At 35.8% G+C, this 25,393-nt stretch overlaps 1 protein-coding gene across 1 annotated transcript in view; it reads left to right on the top strand.

The window, feature by feature from the left end:
* The window catches only part of ITGBL1 (integrin subunit beta like 1), a 250,438-nt gene that overhangs the window by 100,866 nt on the left and 124,179 nt on the right, over nt 1–25,393 (top strand). The window contains exons 3-4 of the mRNA XM_006141514.2: nt 11,417–11,563; nt 20,799–20,921. Coding sequence (XP_006141576.1) covers nt 11,417–11,563; nt 20,799–20,921 — 270 coding nt within the window. The remainder of the gene's footprint in view (nt 1–11,416; nt 11,564–20,798; nt 20,922–25,393) is intronic.

Genomic DNA, 25,393 nt, shown 5'->3' with positions numbered 1-25,393 from the left:
TCACAAAAATACGTGGCTTCTATATGAATTATGCATGTTGAACAGCTGTGTCCAGTTTTTACTTTTCAAGAAATCAAACAGGGGTACCGCAGCAGAGTGGCAGAGTGTGCAGCCTAAAAAACTGTTGTTTGCCCCATGGTTTATTCTCAATTTAGTGTTTCTGTGTACCAATTTAGGGTTGTTTTTTTTTTTTTAAGAAATAAAAAGTGACAACTCAGTTTTTAAATTTTTTGTTTGCCTTGTGCATGAGTTGCTTTCTAAAGTTTGTAAAATATTTCATGAGTTATTAAAAATGTTTAAAAAATGAATAATAATGAACTCTACTTTGTCTCCATGCCAACTGTAGATATGTATTTTCTGATGGATGATTTTGTATTGGAGGAAAAATAAAAAAGCATTCCTTAAAGTCCTTTTACTGCCTTTCAAAAAATGATTTTATTTTATTTTTAAGTTAATTCAATCTAACTGTCAATAACTTTTCATCGCTACCCACTTTGTAACAGCTTACAACAGAGGTACCCTAGGGAGTTAGAACTAATAGAAAAGACATTGTAATTAGAGGATTTGCAATAACGTTAACTCAAAATATAAATGTTTGTTAATTTTTGAACTAAGTGAAAAGGAAAGCAAAAGTAAATTATTGCTGTATACTTGCTTTTAGTTGGGTGAGATAAAAATGATAATCTGAAGAATTGATATTTGTAGGCCATAATGTGATTATAAATAATCTTCTATTTAGCCGTGGAACAGCTTTATTTAAGGGCATCATAAAGCATTCTCTCTGCCTATAAAAGTTCTACGTCTTAGGCATAATCCATAAATGTTGCATGGGAAAACCTTCACAACCCACTGTAATGTAGTGCAAAGGAGTTAATAAGAAAGATTGCCACTATTTCCAGACAAAGGAAGTGATCAGTCTCATTTTCTAGAAAACAAGGTTTGGGGAAAGGAGGAGTCATAAGTGGAATAATTAAAAAGATAAAGAGATAAACCATAAAGAGAGATTTGACTAACTTATTAGAGATCAGCTAACCAGTGTGTTTCATTACATAGGGAATTTTGTTATTTTTTTTTTCCCTATAGACTTTAGAATCCCTTAACAAAGAAAATATATACTTTTGTTCAGAGGCTTTTGCCTTCCAATGAAGTATCCAGGATGGCCTTGGGTAAATAAGATACACCATTCAGATTGTACCATTTTCCCCAAGATGCAGGTAAATTTCAGCCATAGTTTCTGCAGTCATGTCTTAAGCATATAAGTTGAATTGTTGAATACACCTATGTGGGTTTCCAAAACCATAGTCAGAATTGCAAACAATATGATTCCTCCATTTTCTGATAACTCATTTAAACTTTACCTTGAACTCCCAGATTAGTTAGCTAGGGTATCTTTGACCAAGTGTGCAATCTGGATGGATTTTAAAGATCTTGAGACAAGAAGTCTGAGATCAAGATGTCAGCAGAGTTGGTTCTTTCTGAGGGTCATCACAGAGTTTCTGATCTGTGTCTGTCTCTGGAGCTTCTGATGGTCTTCTAACTTTGGCATTTCTTCCTATAAGATTGGCCTTCATTACATGTGGTCTTCTCCCTGATGCCTGTGTGTCCAGATTTCTCCTTTTTATAAGGATACAAGTTATATTAGATTAAGGGCTCACTGCACTCCAGTATGAACTTATTTTAACCAATTATATCTGCAGCAACCTTATTTCCAAATTATTTCTCCAGCTGAAGTACTGAAGATTAGGACTTCAATATATTCAACCCATAATAACTCCCGTGACACCTATAGAAATATTAGGTAATCCCATCGAGTATCCTCAGGCAGTCTGGAGTTTTCCCCAGAGTTGAAATGATAAGGACAATGGAGACACAAGGTCCTCGGGAATGAATAAATTTCAGCTTCCAGGACTTAACCAAGCCTGCCTCCATAGCATAGGTTGCTGCTCATTCCTAGCTTTTCTAGTTGCCGAGTCCTATTAGAACAATCTGTTTTCTATTCGGTCAGTGGTGGGTAGTAATTGTGAGTCCATCTACTTGTTCTAACCTTGTGTTCTCTCTGGATAGTGACTTTTCTCTCATAAGAATATATTATCCTCCTGTGGTATGCTGGGTCCATAGGGCACTTGGTGGCCCATGTTAGATCCTTGTAGTGTCAATGGCCATTTCTAATCTGTTTAAAGTGTTCCAAGCTGGTATAGATTAAATTTGCAAATTTCCTCCAGGTACCAACCACCCTGTCTCTCTCAGTCTTTACCTCTCCTGGGATGGGACAGGGGACAGGGCCCTTTCCTGGTGACCCATTGATTCATAGCATTTCTGCGCACCTGTCATACTGATTCAAAATATTATTCTAAATAATGGTGTCTCCTCATCTGGTGACATTGCCAAAATAAGCACACCATGCCCTTGCCCATACTAATCGTCTGGATTGGATGAAGTTGGAGGTGGGTTAGAATACAAAGACCCTCTTGGGGATCTCTCTGTCTCTCCCTCTTGTATTCATGGAGGAAATAAACAATCTTGAAAAATAACACTAGACAAATGAAAGTTAGATTATCCCAAACTATGCTGGTATTAGACATAGACTCCTGGACAAAAAAAAAAAAAAAAGAAAAGAAAAAAATATCAAGGATTAAGATGGACATTACACAATTAAAAAGTGATAAATATGTAGTGACCTAAACAATCTTAATTGTGTATACACTTAACATAGCACTTTACTATATATATAGATACAGATATAGATATAAAAGACAGAACTGAAAGGAGAAAAATCCAATAGTTTGGAGGCTTCAACACTTCTTTGTCAGTAATTGACAGAACAAGTAGATAGGAAATTAATGAGAATGTAGAAAATCCTAACAAAACCATTACCAACCAGACTTAATTGACATTTGTAGGACAGTCTCACTATAAGAGAATTTATATTCTCTTAAAGTGTACAAGGCAAGTTAAACAGATAGGTCATGTTCTAAGTAACAAAATGTAAGCTTTCAGAAATTCAAGAGAGAAACCATAATAATAGAACCCAATAGAATTAAACTAAAAATCATTTGCAGAAACCTATCTGACAATATTTGGATTTTAAATAACTTGCTTCTGTATAACCCTTAAGTCAGAGGAAATACCAAGGGATAGTAAAAATCTTTTTAACTAAATAAAAATGACTTAAAAATTTATGGAGTGCACCTATAACAATAGAAAAATTTTACAACATTAAATGTTATATTGGAACAGAAGAAAAGTTTCAAATTTATTTACACTTCAACCCTACAAATTAGAAAAAAGACTGAATCCAAAGTAGAGAGAGGGAATTAAATAATGAAAGTTAGGAGAGAAGTTTATGAAATTGAAAAGAAAGCAATGAAGAAAATACACCAAAAGCTGCCTCTTTGAAAATGTCAATAAAATTGATTAATCTGTAACCAAATTAATCAAGAAAAATACAGAGAAGACAAAAATGATCAACAAAAGAATGAAATAACATGCATAACAACCAGCAATATGAACATTAAAAGTAAATAACCTTATATTATGAAAAACTCTATTCTGATAAATGAACCAACTTGGATAAAATGGACCAATTCCATTAAAGACATAAGCTAGCAAATACAATAAAAAAGAAATATATAACCTGAATAGTAGATTATTGATTAAAGAAATTAAGTAATAGTTGAACATTTATAAAATGTTCTAGGCTCAGATATCTCACCTGCAAAGTTCTACCAAATGTTTAAGAATGATATAATGCCGCGTCTCTACAACTTTTTCCAAAACACAGAAGATTGGAGATCATATCCAAAATAATTTCATTAGGCCAATATTTTCCTTATACTAAAATTTAAAGAAGACATTATAACAAACAAAACGATACACCAATATGACTTATGAACATAGACACAAAGATCTACAAAATGTTAGCAGACAAATATAAAAGGAGTATTCACCATGTTCATGGAAAATGCATACTGTGGCACTGGTCTTGTAGACTAGTAGTTAAGGTAGACTAATCCCACATGGCTGACCATGGTTGGAATCCCAGGCCAGCAACTTGAGAAAATAGTCTAGGAGTTTGAATGTGCATATCCTAAATCATGATGGGATAAAGAAATGGAGGAGATGTATTTTCCCTCTCACTTTCCCTCTCTGTCTCTCAGACTTTCTTTGAAAAGTGTACGTGTTTCTGGCAACTAAAATAAAAAGAAAAAAACAGCTTAAGAAAAGGAAATGCAGGGACAGCAGGTGACACGGTGCTTCAGGTGCTGGACTTCCACTTGGCTGACCATCATTCATATTCTGGACATGGCAACTTGCTTTCTTACTTTTCCTCTTTGTCTCTCTCTGGTGAGTTAAAAACAACAACAATAATAATAAAAGTAAATAATTCTTTAAAAAGGAAATGCATAGTATGAAAAAGTATGCATGATTTTCTGTTTTTTAATTTAATATTTTATTTACAGTTAATCACTATACATTAGGTTGTCAGAAAAGTCATGATGTGTTTTTTCTATTGAAAACACCAACAGTGTAGGAGGGACACTTTACCACAGCCTCACCATACTTGTCATTATTATTATTTTTTTTCATCTTAGCCATCCTGACTATGGTTACAATGGTATCTCACTGTAGTTTTGATTTGCATTTCCCTTATGATAAGAGATGTTGAGAATTTTTTCATATGCTTTTTGTTTATTTATTTGTCTTCTTTGGAGACAAGTCTGTTCAGCTCATTGTCCCATCTTTTTTTTTTTCTTTTCCAAGATTGATTTTTATTATAGAGCATGTGCACTTGCCAGAGAGACAGAGACAGACAGAGAGAAAGCATGAAATCAGCGCTCCCACATAACTCATTTAAACTTTACCTTGAACTCCCAGATTAGTTAGCTAGGGTATCTTTGACCAAGTGTGCAATCTGGATGGATTTTAAAGATCTTGAGACAAGAAGTCTGAGATCAAGATGTCAGCAGAGTTGGTTCTTTCTGAGGGTCATCACAGAGTTTCTGATCTGTGTCTGTCTCTGGAGCTTCTGATGGTCTTCTAACTTTGGCATTTCTTCCTATAAGATTGGCCTTCATTACATGTGGTCTTCTCCCTGATGCCTGTGTGTCCAGATTTCTCCTTTTTATAAGGATACAAGTTATATTAGATTAAGGGCTCACTGCACTCCAGTATGAACTTATTTTAACCAATTATATCTGCAGCAACCTTATTTCCAAATTATTTCTCCAGCTGAAGTACTGAAGATTAGGACTTCAATATATTCAACCCATAATAACTCCCGTGACACCTATAGAAATATTAGGTAATCCCATCGAGTATCCTCAGGCAGTCTGGAGTTTTCCCCAGAGTTGAAATGATAAGGACAATGGAGACACAAGGTCCTCGGGAATGAATAAATTTCAGCTTCCAGGACTTAACCAAGCCTGCCTCCATAGCATAGGTTGCTGCTCATTCCTAGCTTTTCTAGTTGCCGAGTCCTATTAGAACAATCTGTTTTCTATTCGGTCAGTGGTGGGTAGTAATTGTGAGTCCATCTACTTGTTCTAACCTTGTGTTCTCTCTGGATAGTGACTTTTCTCTCATAAGAATATATTATCCTCCTGTGGTATGCTGGGTCCATAGGGCACTTGGTGGCCCATGTTAGATCCTTGTAGTGTCAATGGCCATTTCTAATCTGTTTAAAGTGTTCCAAGCTGGTATAGATTAAATTTGCAAATTTCCTCCAGGTACCAACCACCCTGTCTCTCTCAGTCTTTACCTCTCCTGGGATGGGACAGGGGACAGGGCCCTTTCCTGGTGACCCATTGATTCATAGCATTTCTGCGCACCTGTCATACTGATTCAAAATATTATTCTAAATAATGGTGTCTCCTCATCTGGTGACATTGCCAAAATAAGCACACCATGCCCTTGCCCATACTAATCGTCTGGATTGGATGAAGTTGGAGGTGGGTTAGAATACAAAGACCCTCTTGGGGATCTCTCTGTCTCTCCCTCTTGTATTCATGGAGGAAATAAACAATCTTGAAAAATAACACTAGACAAATGAAAGTTAGATTATCCCAAACTATGCTGGTATTAGACATAGACTCCTGGACAAAAAAAAAAAAAAAAGAAAAGAAAAAAATATCAAGGATTAAGATGGACATTACACAATTAAAAAGTGATAAATATGTAGTGACCTAAACAATCTTAATTGTGTATACACTTAACATAGCACTTTACTATATATATAGATACAGATATAGATATAAAAGACAGAACTGAAAGGAGAAAAATCCAATAGTTTGGAGGCTTCAACACTTCTTTGTCAGTAATTGACAGAACAAGTAGATAGGAAATTAATGAGAATGTAGAAAATCCTAACAAAACCATTACCAACCAGACTTAATTGACATTTGTAGGACAGTCTCACTATAAGAGAATTTATATTCTCTTAAAGTGTACAAGGCAAGTTAAACAGATAGGTCATGTTCTAAGTAACAAAATGTAAGCTTTCAGAAATTCAAGAGAGAAACCATAATAATAGAACCCAATAGAATTAAACTAAAAATCATTTGCAGAAACCTATCTGACAATATTTGGATTTTAAATAACTTGCTTCTGTATAACCCTTAAGTCAGAGGAAATACCAAGGGATAGTAAAAATCTTTTTAACTAAATAAAAATGACTTAAAAATTTATGGAGTGCACCTATAACAATAGAAAAATTTTACAACATTAAATGTTATATTGGAACAGAAGAAAAGTTTCAAATTTATTTACACTTCAACCCTACAAATTAGAAAAAAGACTGAATCCAAAGTAGAGAGAGGGAATTAAATAATGAAAGTTAGGAGAGAAGTTTATGAAATTGAAAAGAAAGCAATGAAGAAAATACACCAAAAGCTGCCTCTTTGAAAATGTCAATAAAATTGATTAATCTGTAACCAAATTAATCAAGAAAAATACAGAGAAGACAAAAATGATCAACAAAAGAATGAAATAACATGCATAACAACCAGCAATATGAACATTAAAAGTAAATAACCTTATATTATGAAAAACTCTATTCTGATAAATGAACCAACTTGGATAAAATGGACCAATTCCATTAAAGACATAAGCTAGCAAATACAATAAAAAAGAAATATATAACCTGAATAGTAGATTATTGATTAAAGAAATTAAGTAATAGTTGAACATTTATAAAATGTTCTAGGCTCAGATATCTCACCTGCAAAGTTCTACCAAATGTTTAAGAATGATATAATGCCGCGTCTCTACAACTTTTTCCAAAACACAGAAGATTGGAGATCATATCCAAAATAATTTCATTAGGCCAATATTTTCCTTATACTAAAATTTAAAGAAGACATTATAACAAACAAAACGATACACCAATATGACTTATGAACATAGACACAAAGATCTACAAAATGTTAGCAGACAAATATAAAAGGAGTATTCACCATGTTCATGGAAAATGCATACTGTGGCACTGGTCTTGTAGACTAGTAGTTAAGGTAGACTAATCCCACATGGCTGACCATGGTTGGAATCCCAGGCCAGCAACTTGAGAAAATAGTCTAGGAGTTTGAATGTGCATATCCTAAATCATGATGGGATAAAGAAATGGAGGAGATGTATTTTCCCTCTCACTTTCCCTCTCTGTCTCTCAGACTTTCTTTGAAAAGTGTACGTGTTTCTGGCAACTAAAATAAAAAGAAAAAAACAGCTTAAGAAAAGGAAATGCAGGGACAGCAGGTGACACGGTGCTTCAGGTGCTGGACTTCCACTTGGCTGACCATCATTCATATTCTGGACATGGCAACTTGCTTTCTTACTTTTCCTCTTTGTCTCTCTCTGGTGAGTTAAAAACAACAACAATAATAATAAAAGTAAATAATTCTTTAAAAAGGAAATGCATAGTATGAAAAAGTATGCATGATTTTCTGTTTTTTAATTTAATATTTTATTTACAGTTAATCACTATACATTAGGTTGTCAGAAAAGTCATGATGTGTTTTTTCTATTGAAAACACCAACAGTGTAGGAGGGACACTTTACCACAGCCTCACCATACTTGTCATTATTATTATTTTTTTTCATCTTAGCCATCCTGACTATGGTTACAATGGTATCTCACTGTAGTTTTGATTTGCATTTCCCTTATGATAAGAGATGTTGAGAATTTTTTCATATGCTTTTTGTTTATTTATTTGTCTTCTTTGGAGACAAGTCTGTTCAGCTCATTGTCCCATCTTTTTTTTTTTCTTTTCCAAGATTGATTTTTATTATAGAGCATGTGCACTTGCCAGAGAGACAGAGACAGACAGAGAGAAAGCATGAAATCAGCGCTCCCACGAGGGGATGGCCATGCCACAATCCATTCTCCTCCATCTTGGGTACACACATATATGTGCTTGGTGTGAGTTTTATTTCACCAGGTCCAAGACTCAATGGATTGCAGTTGACTACATGGGAGTCCAGTGACATAATCATTATACCATCTACCGGTCACCACCCATCTTTTGATCATATGAATGATTATTTTAGGGGGAGGGCATGAGGGTATGCTGCTTGAGTTCCCTGTATATTATGGTTATCAGTCTATTATCTGAGGCATAATTTACAAATATATTCTATCATTTTGAAGTTTGTCTCCTCACCCTAGTTGTTACTTTTGTTATGCAGATGGTTTTTAGCTTGATGTAGTCTTATTAGTCTATTTTTGGAATTTCTTTCACCAATATAAAATCCTACTTTAATTTAGATTTCCCGTGATCTTTATGAAGTCCCTTCCTATTTATATACATATATAAAAAATTAACACTTAATAGTTGAAGTATATCTCAAAATGCAGGATTGGTACAACATTAAACAATTCACCAACACATTTTTTACCATATTTATAGGCTAAATATTGTTGAAATGGCAGTTACCTTTAATTTTATCTAAAAATCCAGTACAGTTCTTATCAAAACCTCTGCAAGTTTTTTTAAAGATAGTAATGTGTTGATTCTAAAATTTACATAAAAAAATCAAAGGAACTACAATTGCCAGAATAATTTTTTAAAAGAACAAAGAGTTCTTACAATACTTGGTTTTCATACTTTCTTTAAACTGTAGTATTAAAGACTATGTGGTGCGGCAAAAGAATAAATCTGGAATTAAGTAGAGTGTTCAGATAGAGGTAAAAGAAGAATTGTTAAAGGAAAAAGTGATAAATTAAAATTAGAACCTTTTGCTGGAGATGCTGTTAAAAAAACATGAAAGACAAGCCACATGGTGGGAGGGAATATTTGTAAATCACATTTGTGGCAATGGACTTCTATCCAAGATATAAAAACGATGCAAATTTCAACACTAAGAAAAAAATGCAAAAAGGAGCACCAAAAGAGAGATGGATTGCCTGTTGAGATATATTCAATATCATTAGTCATTAGAGAAATGCAAATTGAACCCATGATGAGGTATCACTACAAATATAAAAGGAGAATGAAAAAAAGGGAGAGAAAAGGGGGAAGGGAAGTTATATATTTCAGAGGTAACGCTACCAGACCAACATGGGGAAGGTGGCAGATTCACATCCCAGTACCTACCTGAGAACTCTGGGTGAGTACACATCTGTGACCAGGACTGGCTGAAACTAGGGTGTATTACAGTGTGAATAACTTATTGTGGGTGCCTATCTTTCTGTCTTTAAAAATCTGTAATCTTTGAGCCACTAACTGCTACCCTTCTATGCTGGGTATACCTTAGGTTTGGGCCAAGATGTCTCATCATTTTGGGGGGATGAACCATAAGGAATAGCTAATAATCAAGTTACAAAACTGAAGACTTCCTGTAGTTCAAACCAATATACTAACATTAAGGAGTCAATATAGTTTCCAAGATGCTTAATTTACCAAAAGAGGATCAAATACTTCAAGAATTTGGCTTCCCACACTATCTCCAGTATCTGGACAAACTGTAGTGATATATAATGATTGAATGTATAAAATCAATTAGAATAATAATACAAAAATTTAAAAAAGAAATATAAAGATGTATATATAAGGCTTGGTATCAATAGTAGTAGCGCTGGATGCAGTAATAAAGAAGGACAACATTAAAAATAAAGAATTTGCCTTAATATTTTTATAAATAGACTGGATGGTTGACAGGAGAGATTGCTTATGCTTGCAAATGATACCAAATCAGATGAGATTGACAATGTGGTGTGGGGCAGACAGGAATGCAGAATGATGCCATCAGTTTGATGGATTAAAATGTGCATGGACTAAAACGAATTTCAATTAGAGTGGTTCAAGGTTTTGTTTGTAAAATAGAATAATTAATTTGACAAATACAAGAGAAATAGAAATATTTACATGAACTTGCCCACATGAAGAGGAATTTTATGGTCACAGATTTAAGCTCAGCTGAACATGCCCAGATGGGCAGCCTTTGAGCCATCCATTCTGACTTACCGTCTGGACCTCATCCTGTGGATTTTGACCACCATGCCAGTGACTGTTAGCCCAGATCAAGGATTCCATCCCATGTGGTCTATGACGTTCAGGCACCAAGACATAGCATAATAGTGTAACTTCAGTAATCTAAGAATATGCTACCTACACAATTCAGATACTGTTCAAATGTGAAGGTCCAATTAAATGTCAAGTAAATTCAGAAAGTCCCCCTTCTTAATTCTGTAAGTCATAGACTATATCATTCAACTTAATGCTTCTGGCTGAAAATCACGCCAACTTCTCATATAAAAGCCTGACTTTGAAGCTAGTATGTTCTTTGAGGACAAGGGCCAAGGATTGTACATGCTTTACAGTTAAGTCTGACTAATGTGTAGTCAGTTAAAATATCGAGAGGCTTCATAAATCAGGAATTAATAAAGTTAATGGTTATAACAGTAAAAACAGCATTGCCTAAAAACAAAATGGTGTTTGAGAACATTAAAAATTGAGGAATTTCTGTGGAAATAAATAAATATTGCTCTTATCCATTTGGTTCTTGAGCCAAATTTCTTCATTAAGAAATAAAATAGGGAGGACTAGCAGGTGACATGGTGGTTAAGGCACTGGAGTCCCACATGGCTGAGCACGTTGAGTCCTAGACTTGATTGCTTGAATGCTGAAATGAGAGGTGGAAATCTTTGTTTATAGTGCTGAATTTTCTGACAATGTGGGTTATTACTAGAATTCTGGAATATTATCCTAGCATCTCTCTAAACTAATGCTTTTATAGTTATTTACCAAAGCTGATTATTGAAATAAAATATTCATGCTCTGTTACATTGTATATTAGCCTTCAACCACTGTGTTCTGCATGGGTATGAAGTTAGGATAGCTGAGTCCTAAACCAGCATACCTAAACCACAACAGTGGTTTCCTTGGGGAAACAATCTGACTCTCACTGGATGCTGTTAAATCCTCAGGCCATGGGAAGTGTGACTGTGGCAAGTGCAAATGTGACGAAGGATGGTCTGGAAGCGCATGCCAGTACCCCACTAGCTGTGACCTGACTAGGAAAAAAAGCAACCAAATGTGCAAGAATTCTCAAGATGTCATCTGCTCTAATGCAGGTAAGCATTATGCCCTATGAAGATTCTTAAGTCAAATAATGGAGTTTTCTTTTTTAATGGAAATGTGGAGGCGTGGAGAAATGTCAAACTTTGGAGTGAGACTGATTTTGAGTGTAGTTTTTTGAAGTGAAATTCAGATAATGCAATAGAAAAAAAGTTCTCTTGCTGAGACTGGCAGTTTGATTCTCTCCAGCTGTTCTTGTGTCTTCTCAAACAGGATTTCATTCGAAACAACATTTTATGTAAATTGTCAACCATGATTTTGAATGCTGGATTACATCTTTTAAAGGGGATATTCATATAAGCTGACTTAATTATTTTCTATTACAGATCAGGGGTCCTTTGGATTTATGCTATAGCAGCAGGTAGAACCAACTTTCTAATTTGATGGACCTTTTAGATGGGCTGGCATGAAACACATGGGAGGAAATATCGACAGCAAGATTTTTGTTTGAACAAGCTACTTTTATATTTCTTAGAAGTTATTTTTAAATTTCTTAGAAAATTATAGAGAAACTGCTTAAATCAATTAGCAAAATATGTAAAACAACAGTTTAGTTTCAATAGCTTTTAGCCAATGTTAGGATAATTAAAAACTCTTCTACAGTGTGACATGTGGAGCTTCCAAGTGAGGTTTTCTCACCCTTGATTGAACCTGAGACTCTAGGAGAAAGTAATAAAATACCTGTGTTTGGGCCAGCCAGGGCCATGGTGGTTCAGGCAGCTAATCCCACATGGTCAACTGTGCTGCTCCAGTCCTAGACCCAGTGGCCAGAAAACATTCCTGGTGGGTGTGTGTATGGATGCCCCAAATCCTGAAAGGAGGATGAAAGAGAAGGGTTTGTGGTATGGTCATACCTATTGGTGGATGCTTTATCTCCCTACCCCTTGTCTCTGTGTCTTTGTGTCTTTCTCTCATAAGTACATGTGCCCTCTGGCAAATTATAAAGGAAAATGACAATTCCAAAATCTAACATCCCCATCATATTTATGAGTTGGCACTCAATGTTCTACCACAAATAAGCCATTCCCCCTGGGGGTGCTTTCTCATATTCTCTCTCTCTCTCTCTCTCTCTTTCTCTCTCTGGCAAGCTCACATATCCTCTGGCAAAATGTTAAAAAAAAAATCAGTGTTTAGATCCTATACCAGAGGGTCTTTTTCCATTACATTGGGGAGTAGCCTGCTTTGGTGTTTTTTTTAAGTTCTCCAGGAGATTCAAATATAACCCCCAGGTGTGAACTGTCAGTCTACTAATGCTAAAGGCAAGGATTTGACTATGTGAATGAATACTTGCCCCGCTGAAGCTCACATCACCAGGAGGGACCTACTACAATCAGAGCTGGAGCATGTTCACAGTCTGATTGCAAGAAAAAAAAAAAAAAAAAAAAAAAAAAAAGCTCTCAGTGTAGATTAAGGTCAGACAGGGTGTTTTTGTTAGTAGGTAGCAGGGGCATACGCAAAGCGAGATAGGAGTAGATCAATCAGAGATTGTGGCAAATGGTCTTAGCAATCAGGTCCATGTTCATGATGTTCCCCTGACTTATCTCTAGCGTAAGTCTTCTTCCTTTGTAATAGAATTTGTTTACCTCTCATTTATAACACTCATCCCTTGAAATACAATACATACATACACACACATGCACCCAGCATATCCTCTTTTATCTTGAAAGGTGAATTATTTTCAAAATCCTTTTAATTTTAATTTGGATTTGAATTCTTTGTTTTTAGATTGATTTATGTATTTTATGTTTTCAAATCAAATATAGTAATTTTAAAAAAAAACATAATACATTGTTATCAAAGGTGGGTTAGTCTAAGAATCCAAAGATGTTTCAGTATTAGGGAATCTAGACACACAATTCATCATATTAACATATTTTAAAAGAGGGGACATATACAGAATTAATTCAATAGATGATATGACACATTTGATTAAAAAACACATTTGTATGATATTTTTACTTCTATTCTTTTTTAACACTGACACAATACTTCTTTGTAATCTACCATCCACAGTTCAGTTTTTTCATTTGACCCAATGTTCTTTTTTTTTTTTTCTTAAGGTTTTTGCTGTAGGGTGTTTGTACTTGCCAAAGAGCTACAGAAAGAGACAGTGAGAGGGAAAGTGAGAAATCACTCTCCCCCAGGGCATGTCCATGTTGTAATCCCTTCTCCCCCATCTCCTCCTGGGATTTGGAGAACGCACACACATGTGCCCAGCATGATTTTCAAGCTGCCAGGTCTGGGACTTGAACTGTTGCTCATTTTGGATTTGCCTGGTGCTTCCTCATGATGAGGTTTGTGTTATAAACTCTTCAGTGAAATGCTAGACAGACAGCTTAGTGCCTGAAGATATTTCATCCAGAAGCACAAAGGATCTACCTCCTATCACTGGCCAGGTGATCTCTGATCCTTTGGTCAAGGTGTTTTCTGATACCTCAACTCAGACATTACTGATTTATGCTTTTCACAAATCAGTTACCTGTGGGGAAACACTTTAAAACCACTCAGATATTTTATTCCTCTTTAAAACTACTCTGGATGTATTATCCATTGATGACACTCACCCAATCCAGTATTGACAATGATGATTGGAAAGTGACAATTCTTGGGTCTACCCTGTGACTTGGTGGCTGAGGGAGCCAAATTCCACGTGGCCAACCACATGGTTCAAGTTACATCCCCAGTGCTTGAAAGACTCATCAAATGTGCGTTTGCTCAAAATCCTGATAGGATAGAGAAGAAGGGGTGGTGGTATGACCTCGCCCTGTTGGGAGAGGGTGCTTTCTCCCTCTCTCTTTCTGTGTCTCGTAGCCTCTCTCTGGTGAGCACATGTGCCCTCTGGCAAATTTAAAAGGAATATGACAATTCTAAATTCTAACATTCCCATCATATTTACTAGTTGGCATTCAATGTTCTATTACAAATGAGAGCTCTCTCTCTCATTTACTACTTATTTGATATTCCATTTACTTAATAATTTATTACCTGTCTGAGATCACAATACCTATTATTTCAAGTTAACTTGTGTGTCCTTGTGACATGCCTTCGCTGTTTTTGTTTTATTTTTTTTTTCAATTCTTTATTTTTGGCCTAAGTGAACACTTCAGGGTTGTACGATAGGTACCCTTTCATAGCTTTGGAGTCAGCCATTTTTCCTAAGAGCCCTGGTTGCTTTTAGTAAAGAATGATATTGGAATAAAGATTTTGAGCACTAGGAATACTTCTTTCTGCTAGGGTGCACTTGTCTCGGCTCTTTCTTTGAATGGGTTACAAAATGTATATTGAGGAATAATGCAGTTGTTTTTATGGGGGGAGAGTTTGAACAATCAATGAATCATGAACCAAGCAGCCCCAAAACCAGAAGTGGTTTGAAAGTGTCACTGAGGGAACATAAGGGACAGGATTTTATAGGAAGAACACAGAAATGAAGAAATCCTTGATAGGTTATAGTTATAGGTTGCCTTATTTGATCTTTCTTGCTGAAAGGTCTCTAGTTCTGTAATTGTAACCTCATAGGTTGCTTCCAATTGGTTGAACTTAAATTCAGGTCTTCTTTAATATAGGCATTTGTAAGAAATAGCTCAAGATAACATTATCTCATTTTATATATCAATTAAATTTAAGGTTACTTATGAGGCCTGACTAGCATTGACTGCTTAGGGATTCTTCAGGCCTTGTTTTCATTTTAATTTACTTTAACTCTAGAGAGAGAGAGAGAGAGAGAGAGGGAGGGAGAGAGTCTTCAGAAAATACATGGAAATATAAATATCATGAAAAAAACTGCATAAATTTCAAAATATTTTATACCAAAATACCCTTGTATTTTAACTCTTTTCCACAAACTTTTTGAAATATTTTTGTGTGTATGTGTGTGTGTGTGTGTGTGTGTGTGTGTAAATATCCATAGCTACACCCACACATACATATGCATATACATATATACATACATACATACCTATTTTAGTTATTTATTTTTAGAGTTTTAGAGAGATTTATGATACAAGATGTATGCACTTGCCAGAGAGAAAGAGAGACAGAAAGCGAGAAATCACCCCCCCACCCCAGTGAAAATGGTCATGCCTACCACAATCCCTTTCCTACATTCTCTTCACAGGATTTTGAGCATGCATGCACACCTGCCTGGCATGAGTTTCAAGCTGCCGGGTCCAGGACTCAAACTGCAGTTGACTATGTGGGAGTCCAGCAATGTAACCATTACACCATTTGCTGGTCCCTATACCTACATTAGAAATCATAAATTTAAACACAAACAATGGATGTGAATACCAGATATAGTGTGTGTGAAAGAGTAGGGTCTGAGGAAGGGCATTTAGAAGAAAAATTGAGAGGAAAAACATTAATGGGACAAAGAATTCATATTATCTGTTGAAGATATTTTATAGTTTTATCAACTGGACTAGGGAGAAATATTTACGTGTTGAAATATTCACTTTGTAAGCTAAATAATGTGATTGAATGTATAAAAAGAAATGAAATAAAAAAATTTAAAAAAAAAGAAGTTGAAAAAATCATAAATTTACTCCAATATATTTAATTCTAATTCATTCCTACAAGGTTATTTCTTGTTTTCACTATTCTATATTTGCATGTCTTATTTCCATAATGGGAACTAAGTGTACTTAATCCTATACCACATCTATAGTTCTTTTCAGAATTGCTTTATACATACCACTGTATAAGACAAATCTACCAAAAAAAAAAATCGTGATTTGTTTGCAACTCATCTCCTCCCCCTTCCTCACTCCACCTTCATCACGGCCTCGACTGGGTCTCATCAGCTGCTGTGTTCCTAAGTTATTTGGATTCCTTCTATTTTTCTCCCCTTTTGATGTGGGTATTGTACTTGTTGTACAGTTGAGCTTATTCATTTTAGATTGATTTTGGTTTATGTTCTTTTCATTCTGCCTATTCTTATTCTATAATTATATTTTATAATGCATAGAACATAAACATGATTCCAAAAGCCAAAACTATAGGAAAAAATATACTCATCACATTTTTCACTCAGCCTTCCACCCTGCTTACTCTCAAGCTTGTAGGTAACTGACTTTTGCTTTCTACTCTGTTATATGTGTTTATCTGTGAAGATGAATAGATGGAAGTATGTGTTATTATTTTAAATAATATCTACAGAAGATATTATACTGTTTTTCACTTAGCCCTTGCCACTGAATATTATCTCCTGAAATTTATTCTACATCAGCTCAGAGAAATGGTTCTCCTTTTTTCCAAAAGCACAATACTGAATTCTATGTATATTTATTTAGTTTTTTCAGTCTGTCTCCTCTGCTTAAGTATTTAGAAAGTTTTCAATATTTTAAAATTGCAAATAATAATGCACAGAATGATACGGTATATAGATATTTTTATATTTGGGGGAGGATTGTAGATTTAGGTTAAATTGCCAGAAATGAGATTTCTGGGCCAAAAGGTAAATTCATACTCATTGTTACATTTTATGTTTTCGTCCTCACTTAATGTGGCCTTTCATGTTAACTTTGACAATCTCATTCTCATCATTCTCTTAATTCCTACTTCCTCTAGTCTAGTTCAAAGCCATTCTTCCCAAATTACATTAACCTATGGGTTCCCTTTATCAGTCCACCCCTTTCATGTCACACCATGGTTTTCTGGAAGCAGCTTGGAATGGAAATGGAAGAGGATGTATGCAGAAAAGGGTAAGATAGATAGTGCTGGAGACTATCAGGTTCTAGCTGACTCTGCAGGGGACCCAGAGAGATGGGGCATAGAGTGTGGAGAGGCTCTGGTGCCATTGCCGAGGCGTGTAGGTTGGTATTCACGTTTGGTGAGTCGTCAAAGACGGAGACAGCTATATCAGGCAGGATGAAAAATCACAGCTAAAATAGCCTAGCATAAAGCCAAAGATCAATCCTAGACAGAGTTAACTGGCAATCCAGAGAGAGAAGCAGTATGACACATCATGAACACAAGAGTCTGGCACTGTCTCCTGGGCTCCCACATGCCATGTCTTGGAGGCTCAGTTGTGAATTCTGCGTTATGGGTGAGACAGGAAGTCTCTGAGCTGTGGTAAACTTTTCACATCAGCCAGGAGTGGTTTGGAGTGTGGATGAGAGATGAGAGTGAGCCTGCCTGTGGGGGACGTAGGTGAGGAACTGTAGAATTCAGGGGCAGGAGCTGTTCCTTTCCATCTTTCCTAGGGAAAAATCCTTCTCTATCCACACCCCTAACCAAGTTCATCACTGCTCCCAATCTATGAAACGTTTCAACAGAAAAAATCTAAAATTCTTAGCAGGTATTCTTGATTTCTCTACTGTCTGACTTAACCCGCCCTTTACTCCAAACTCAAGGCAGACTTTGCACGTGTCTTTAAGTCTCTATCCTTGTTCTTTACCTCAGACTCTGTCCTCAGCATCAAAAGTCTCATCTTCACCTCCACTTGTTGGGATTCTGTCCATCTATCAGGTGCCAGCTGAAGAATTTACTCCCTCACTATGCCTTTCTCCCTTCACAAAACCAGACTGAGGTCTATAATACTGTCAAGCATCTGCCACAGATCTGTTGCAAATGCCTTTGTGTCACGTGTCTTCTGATTTTATGTGTCTGTGTATGTATTATATATAGAAACCATATGCTATATGTTATGTATAATCTATAGGTCATAAATATATATAGGTTATATATAATATATGGTTTTATATATTATATATGAGTTATATATTATATATAGGTTATATATAATATATACAGCCTATATGTATTACATATACAGTTTTATATATAGTATATATTGTTTTAAAACCAATGCATATTACATATAAAATCAGAAAACACATTACACAAAGTCATTGCAAAAGATTTGTGGCAAATGCTATATAAAACTGACTATGTCTTTCTTCTTGATCTACGATCTACTTAGTTCTAATCATCTTATTATCTCCTATAGCACCTTAGTACTTTGCCAGTAACACAATAGGTAACAAGAAAGTTTGCTCACTAGATGTGTAGATGGCTGAGAAACAGGATGAATAAATGTGAAAATAAGAAATAAGGGTGATAATTAGAGTAAAGATCAGATGAAGGAATATCGTGAATTATAACATTGGATTTCAAATAACTTTTAAAAGTTAAGATAGTTTTCAGGGGAAGCACAAGAAAATGAAGTTTAATAAAAGTAAAATTTACACAAGAATTCTCAAGGTAGAAAAATAAACTCAAATTCTTCAAAATCACCATTTATATGTAACTGATAGAAAAGCTCTTCCAGATAGTATGAAATTGCAAGTAATCTGGGTAATGGAATTTTGCAGAAGATATAAAAACAAGGGCATTGTTATGATTCACAAATACAAGGGGAGTCTGGAAAAAATATTTCAACTGTGATTAGTATACTCAACATTTTAATGGGAAAAGGAGAACCCATATCTTTCTGAAAGCTTATTATGTACCAGGTACAGCAGTGCTTTTTAGAAGTTGCCTGGGTGATCTAATTATCACTTGGTTCCCCTAGCTATTCTATGAGTTAGAGAGTATTTTCAGATAAGGAATATGAGAACTAGGAGATGAAAGTAATGACTTAAACAATGCATAACTATTGAGGATTAAAACCTGGATTCGACTCTAAGTCCACTTTAGTTCTAAATCCATGCTCTTTCCAGGACATCACATGCAGAATTGTCAATAATCCAGTTGCTCAAGCCAAATGTTGATACCATCTTTGGTGTCTCCCTGTCTTTTGCCCCTCACACGGTTGGTCCCCAAATGCTGTCTTCCATTTCTCTTGAAAAGGAGCATTTGCTTCTTTCTAAACTTGCTGCTCTCTTATGTTCAGCCTTTATATTCTTTCCTCCAGACAAATGGGACAGACTCTTAATTTGCTTCCTTATATCCACTTTGTCTCTCTTTAGTTCATTCTCTGAGGACAGCAGAGTACTCAAGTAAAAATGCATATCGGCTCACATGACTTGCTTGCTGAGAATACTTCTATGGCTTCTCTTTTATTCCTAGATTAAAGTCTAAGACTTTTAACGTGACCTATAACACATTCATAGACTGCATCTTTTCTTGTTACATTATTTTTCATGGTATTTTTTATATTCCAATCTTGTTTGGTATTTTTTCCCTTTTCATCTCCTCTTTCCTAACAATGCCTTTGCTACCATCTGTTTCTTGAAGTGAGCCTCTTCTCCATATCTCTTCCCTTAGCTATTTTCTTCCTAACTTGGCTTTCAGTTCTCAGCTCTATCTTCAGGGATTGTGCCACTTGACCTCAGATAAATCCCTTTGCTATGTGCTTCTGCAACACTTTGCACTTCTCTGTGTATTTTTTCACCTTGGTTTTTACTCACCTACAACACTGAGAAGAGAATTATGGCTGACTTGATCCCCTGCTGGATTTCCAGAGTTTGGTGTGGTATTGGTGAGTGATAAAGCCTCATCTGATACATGTCAATTTCTACAATGATCAATTAAAATGTAAAACTATGTATTAAAAGAAAGTGTCTTAAGTAACATTTTCCCTCTCAGTGTTATTTAAGTGCAATATTACTATTAGTGAAATTACTCATGGGGGAAGTAATCAAATCCTCAGGTAAGTGTGTAGTTTTGGGTAGACCAGATGACTTCAGTGCCTTTATCACTCTAAGCTGTCCTGAGATTCTGATTAGATCCCCTCAACCTATGCCTAAGAAAATCCACTCTGGCCTCAACGTCTTTAGAACATCTGTATTGGTTAATGCTGAGGATGTGAAATTATCAGAGGGATATGACTTTTTCATTTATGCATTTGATAATGAATTATTTTCATAAATATTATATATACATAGTATGTTCACATGTTATACAAAGTATTGAATATATACTGGTGAGGACAATAAGAGCTTAAAATTTTATGCTTTAGCTCATTTCAGACTCAAGTGTAATAAGAGATATTCATTCATGCATTGGTTGAATGGACATGCACAAAGTAGTCTGGCACTTGAGAAGGTCAAACTTTCATTTATTAAACTATTTGAGGTCAGTCATGATACTGTGTGATATAAAATATAATTGCTGTGCTGTCATAATCTCAAGAAAGAACAGCTTGTTTTTTACCTCCTCATACCCCAAGAAAGACATCATTGGAATGCTAAGGTACTTGAATTATCTACCCTTGTAAAAGAGACAGTGTACAAATTTTTAAATTATAATGTATATGCATGTAACAATCTTTTGTTTATTTCAATGGCTTAGGTACATGCCATTGTGGCAGGTGTAAGTGTGATAATTCAGATGGAAATGGACTCATTTATGGTAAATTTTGTGAATGTGATGACAGAGAGTGCATAGATGATGAAACAGAAGAAATATGTGGTGGTATGTATATTAACTGGTTTTCATCTATTTCACTGTGCTTTTGTAAACTCTATGTAAGTTCCTGCTCCAAGTACACTAATTCAATTTCAACTTATGTTTATTTGGAAAACATTTTAGGTAAGGAAAGTTAGACCAAGGTATTTCAAGTCGTCAAATACTTTTTAAATGCAAAACCAGATTTTCCCAGGGGAGATGGCAATAGGTCCACTGCATAAGGCTGACATAGTTCTAGCACAATGCTGCATTCTGTCCCTTTCTCCTAGTCTCTTTACTGTACTTTTTTTAAAAAAAGTTTGTTCATTTATTTAGTTCTTTTAAGAGAGAAAGAGAGATGAGTACAGCAGACAGTCTTTTATGCTGTGATCCACTCCCAATTTTGACAAGCTCAAATTATAGCCACACATATGTGTGTGTGTGTGTGTGTGTGTGTGTGTGGTGTGCTCAGGGAGGTCCCACGCGTGAACCTAGGGATTTCCCCATGTGGATTCAGTTACATTACCTCTGGGCTACCATCTGACTGCTTAACCTGTGTTTTAATTTCATTCTTTTTTCCTTTCCAAACCATAAGCCTTCATAGAATCTAATGTCCTCAGGGTACATTGGAAGTCAACAGGATTGTTAGCCTAGAGTTTGTCTCCACACTACCTGCCCCACACATACTTAGACAATATTTTCTAGGACTTTTTCTATGCTCCACCATCACTCACTCCATTTGTCTGCTGTAGTAGTTCTCGCATATTTGCTGGTGCCATATTTTTGCATATTTGCTGCAGTGAGTGACATTCATTAGGTTCAGACTTACAACATCTCTCTAGGTTAAGAATTATTTTTTATCCACACAGACAAATGTGAAAATTAGAACTTGGAGAGTTTTGTAACTTACCCAGGGTCATTCCACCAATTCTAGTAGAATTTAGACTGGTGTCTGTCTGACGCTAAAGAGTTTTCCTGACCCCTTGCATTCAGAACTGCATCAGTGCCTTGGACTTTAGAGTACCACTAGAAGGGTCCCTCCTCACACCTATATGCTCCTTCTCTTTAGCCTTTCTACCTGCCAGCCTCTACCCAGAGCTTCAATGTGCAACCTTAAAGAGCACTGGAAAGGGGAAACAGGCAGTGGTGAGAATAACTCAGTTTAGGTAAAATCTGTGCTGTAATTAAACTCAACATCATTCATTACTGCAGAAAGGGTAATTTAGAAGAGTATTTCCCTGGAAGGATCAGGGTCAAATGGGACCAAGAGGATCCAGAGGACTCTAAGAAGAAAGTATCACTAGCACACCTTTCCCCCTGGTCTCCACAACCCACCAAAATACACACACACACACACACACACTCAGACACAGATCCACTTATTTTTCTAACCTAATGACTTAAGCTAGATGCTGCTCAGTTAATTCTAAGGGACTCAGTACAAACAAATTAGAACAATTAGATGAATCTGTTCATAAGTATTATATATGTGTCCTCTTGGTGTTTCATTTTTCAGTCATCACAGATTTAAAGAGAAGAAGAGAACATACTTTGGGGCCAGTGTGTTTTCATGTACACCATTGAAGTCTATTTACATGTGTAAATATAAAACTTTAATTGGATACAACATATCAGGAAATGTTTACCTCTCAACTTTCTTCATGTTACATCCATTTGTTTGATGCTTAAGCAATTTCATGGTGCAAAGTCACTGATCACGGCATCCCAGTAACACTTTGTGGAGGTGACATTGTCTGGGGCTGTAGATGTTCCCATGTGACCTTCACCTGAAATGAACCTGTTAGGAGATAACTCTGTAGTCTGTCAGTGAAGCAACACTAAGATATTTTCTTACTCTGTCAAGTTACACAAACAGAGAATGATGTTTATTGTCTGGAAGGAACATGTATTGGCCCAAAGCTTACATTTGATCTTGGTTATCCAGATGTGTCTCATTACAGTATTTTCATTCGAGCTATATCGATATCTATCTAATTTTCCATCTCTGCGCACAGGCAGTTTACTTGATTTTTGTTTCCTCACTCATATCCTCTCAATGATGTCTTACTAAAATCTGAACTCAATGCTGAATTTAATAAATAGACAAAGAAACTTAGTATAAGGAATGTAGATTTATGATCTTCTGTTGAGAGTATAATCATTACATACGTGGCACCATATATGTACATATAAATTGTATGAAATTACAGAGGAAACATGTTTCATAGTCTAAGAAGTTGATTGAGTCTTAAAAAACCTAACTCTTATGAAAAGTAATTAGTATACAGCATTACTTTTTTCCAGCACAGTCCTCAACTTTCTGATATATGGCATTGCAAAGTGGTTTTGCTGTGTGTACATGTAGAGTTGTTATTTATTTATTTATTTATTTTATTTTTATTTTATTTTATTTTTTTTGGAGAGATTTTCGCTATAGGGCGCGTGCGCTCGACAGACAGAGAGAGACATAAAGACAGAAAGCAAGAAATCACCCCCCAGGGGGGATGGTCACGCCACAATCCCTTCTCCTCCATTCTCTTCTCAGGATCTTGGGCACGTACGCACACATGCCCGGTGTGAGTTTTAAGTCACCGGGTCCAGAACGTGAACCGCGGTCGACTATGTGGGAGTCCAGCGACATAGCCATTATGCCAACTGCTGGTTCCCTTTTTTACTTTTTTTTATTTTTATTTTTTATGTAGAGCTGTTTTAAAACTAATAAATGAAATTTTAATTAATAAATGAAATGTGTAGATTTTTGTTGCTGATGAAGTAATTTGATAGTGTTTATATTTGCTAAAGTGTGAAAAATTACAATTTGTTCTAGAAATGGTCTCTTAAATTAAGGAGAAGTTTTCTATGGATATGGTAATTATAATTCATTTAGACAGAAAATTTGGCATAGTTTTCTTGGGTCCCTGTTTCTTTCTCTGTATCTCATTGTAGCATTCTTCCTCCTCATCTCTCTCTCCCAGTTGTATATCTGCTTGATAGAAGTCTCATCTGATAGACATAAAGAGGATAGAAGATCGAAATGTTCTATTATATTTAATGCTTGATTTTCATAAGCACAACTAATGCTCTTGGCATTACCCAGAAATACCATAGTGTGAGAATAAAAATATTCTAATAACAGAATGAAAAATATGGGGGCCAGATGGTGGTGCAGTGGTAAAACATGATGCTCCATGAGGCTGACCTCCATGAGGAAGTTTCTAGGTTCACATTAGGAGAATTCCCTGAGCACAGTGCATGTGCATGTGCCCATGAATTGGGTGAACTGATGGAGCCTGGGTATGAATCTTGGCATCATGACCCTGTTGAGATGCTGCCTGTCTGCTTTTCTACTATTTTATCTTTCTCTCTACTAGATGAAATAAATAAAATAAACTTTAGAAACAGCATTATATAATTCATTTTCCATGGGCCTCTGGGTTTATGAATGTAGGAGAAGAGATAGAAAGCAGAAACTTTAGCCAGAGTCTGATAAAATACAAACTCTTTTTTAAAATTTTTTAAAAAGAGGTGCGAGTGCTCACCAGAGAAAACAGAGAAAAACAGACAGAGCTAGTGAGAGGTGGAAATCACCCCTCAGGGGAGATGGCCATGCCACAATCCCTTCTTCTCCATTCTCTTCCTAGAATCTTGGCCATGCATCCACTCACGCCCAGCATGATTTGAGACCTGCCACCAGGTTTGGGACCTGAACTGTGGCTGGCCATGTGGGAATCCAGCAACATAACTCTTATGCCATCTGCTGGTCCCAAAATACAAACACTTATTACACAGAAAGAGTGGAGTGAAAAACAGAAGAACAAGGATATACACTCATGCTTTGGTGGTATAACCATGAAGAAGAGAATACACATGAGGAGAATTTGTGGGTAAAAGACATATTCGAGGATTGCTAAGCATGGATGAGGGAAACAAGGGGGTGGCAGTTTATTACAGATGACTTGGAGTGAAATACAGATGAGCAGATCACAGCGTATAGAGTGGTATGAGCTGAAAGGGTGACATCTGAACACAAAATGATGGCCGCCCATACCCATCATTCATATCCCTTTGACAAATAAGAGGACAATTTGTGCAGGCCAAGTTCTATGGAGTTTTTATTGGTATAAATGAGTACTAGATAGGGCCTTAGTTGGAAATCTCCTTTCCATATTGTAGGACACAACAGCTTGTGGGACACAGTTGAATGGAAAGATGAAATATTTACTCTGGTTTAAAAAATGTTTCAGCCATTAATAATGTGTATCTTAGTAAATATGCACCATTAATTTCTCAATAGTTGATTTCAAATGAAATATTTTAATGACTCATTCAAGTAATGCCCTTAAAGAGAATACTTAATGCACTTGAGTTTGACGCATGTATTTGAGATAACAAAATGATAGACTTTCATAATCTTTCATGTCTTTTCTTAAAAAAGTACCTTTATTTGAATCAGCTCCCTGTCTAGGTCAAACTAAAGGACACTTTGACTTGCCTTATAT

This window comes from Tupaia chinensis, unplaced genomic scaffold, assembly GCF_000334495.1.
Source record: "Tupaia chinensis unplaced genomic scaffold, TupChi_1.0 Scaffold000057_1, whole genome shotgun sequence".
Taxonomy (NCBI): Eukaryota; Metazoa; Chordata; class Mammalia; order Scandentia; family Tupaiidae; genus Tupaia; species Tupaia belangeri.
The sequence above is the reverse complement of the archived record's forward strand: the minus strand, read 5'-3'. Positions and strand labels throughout refer to the sequence as shown.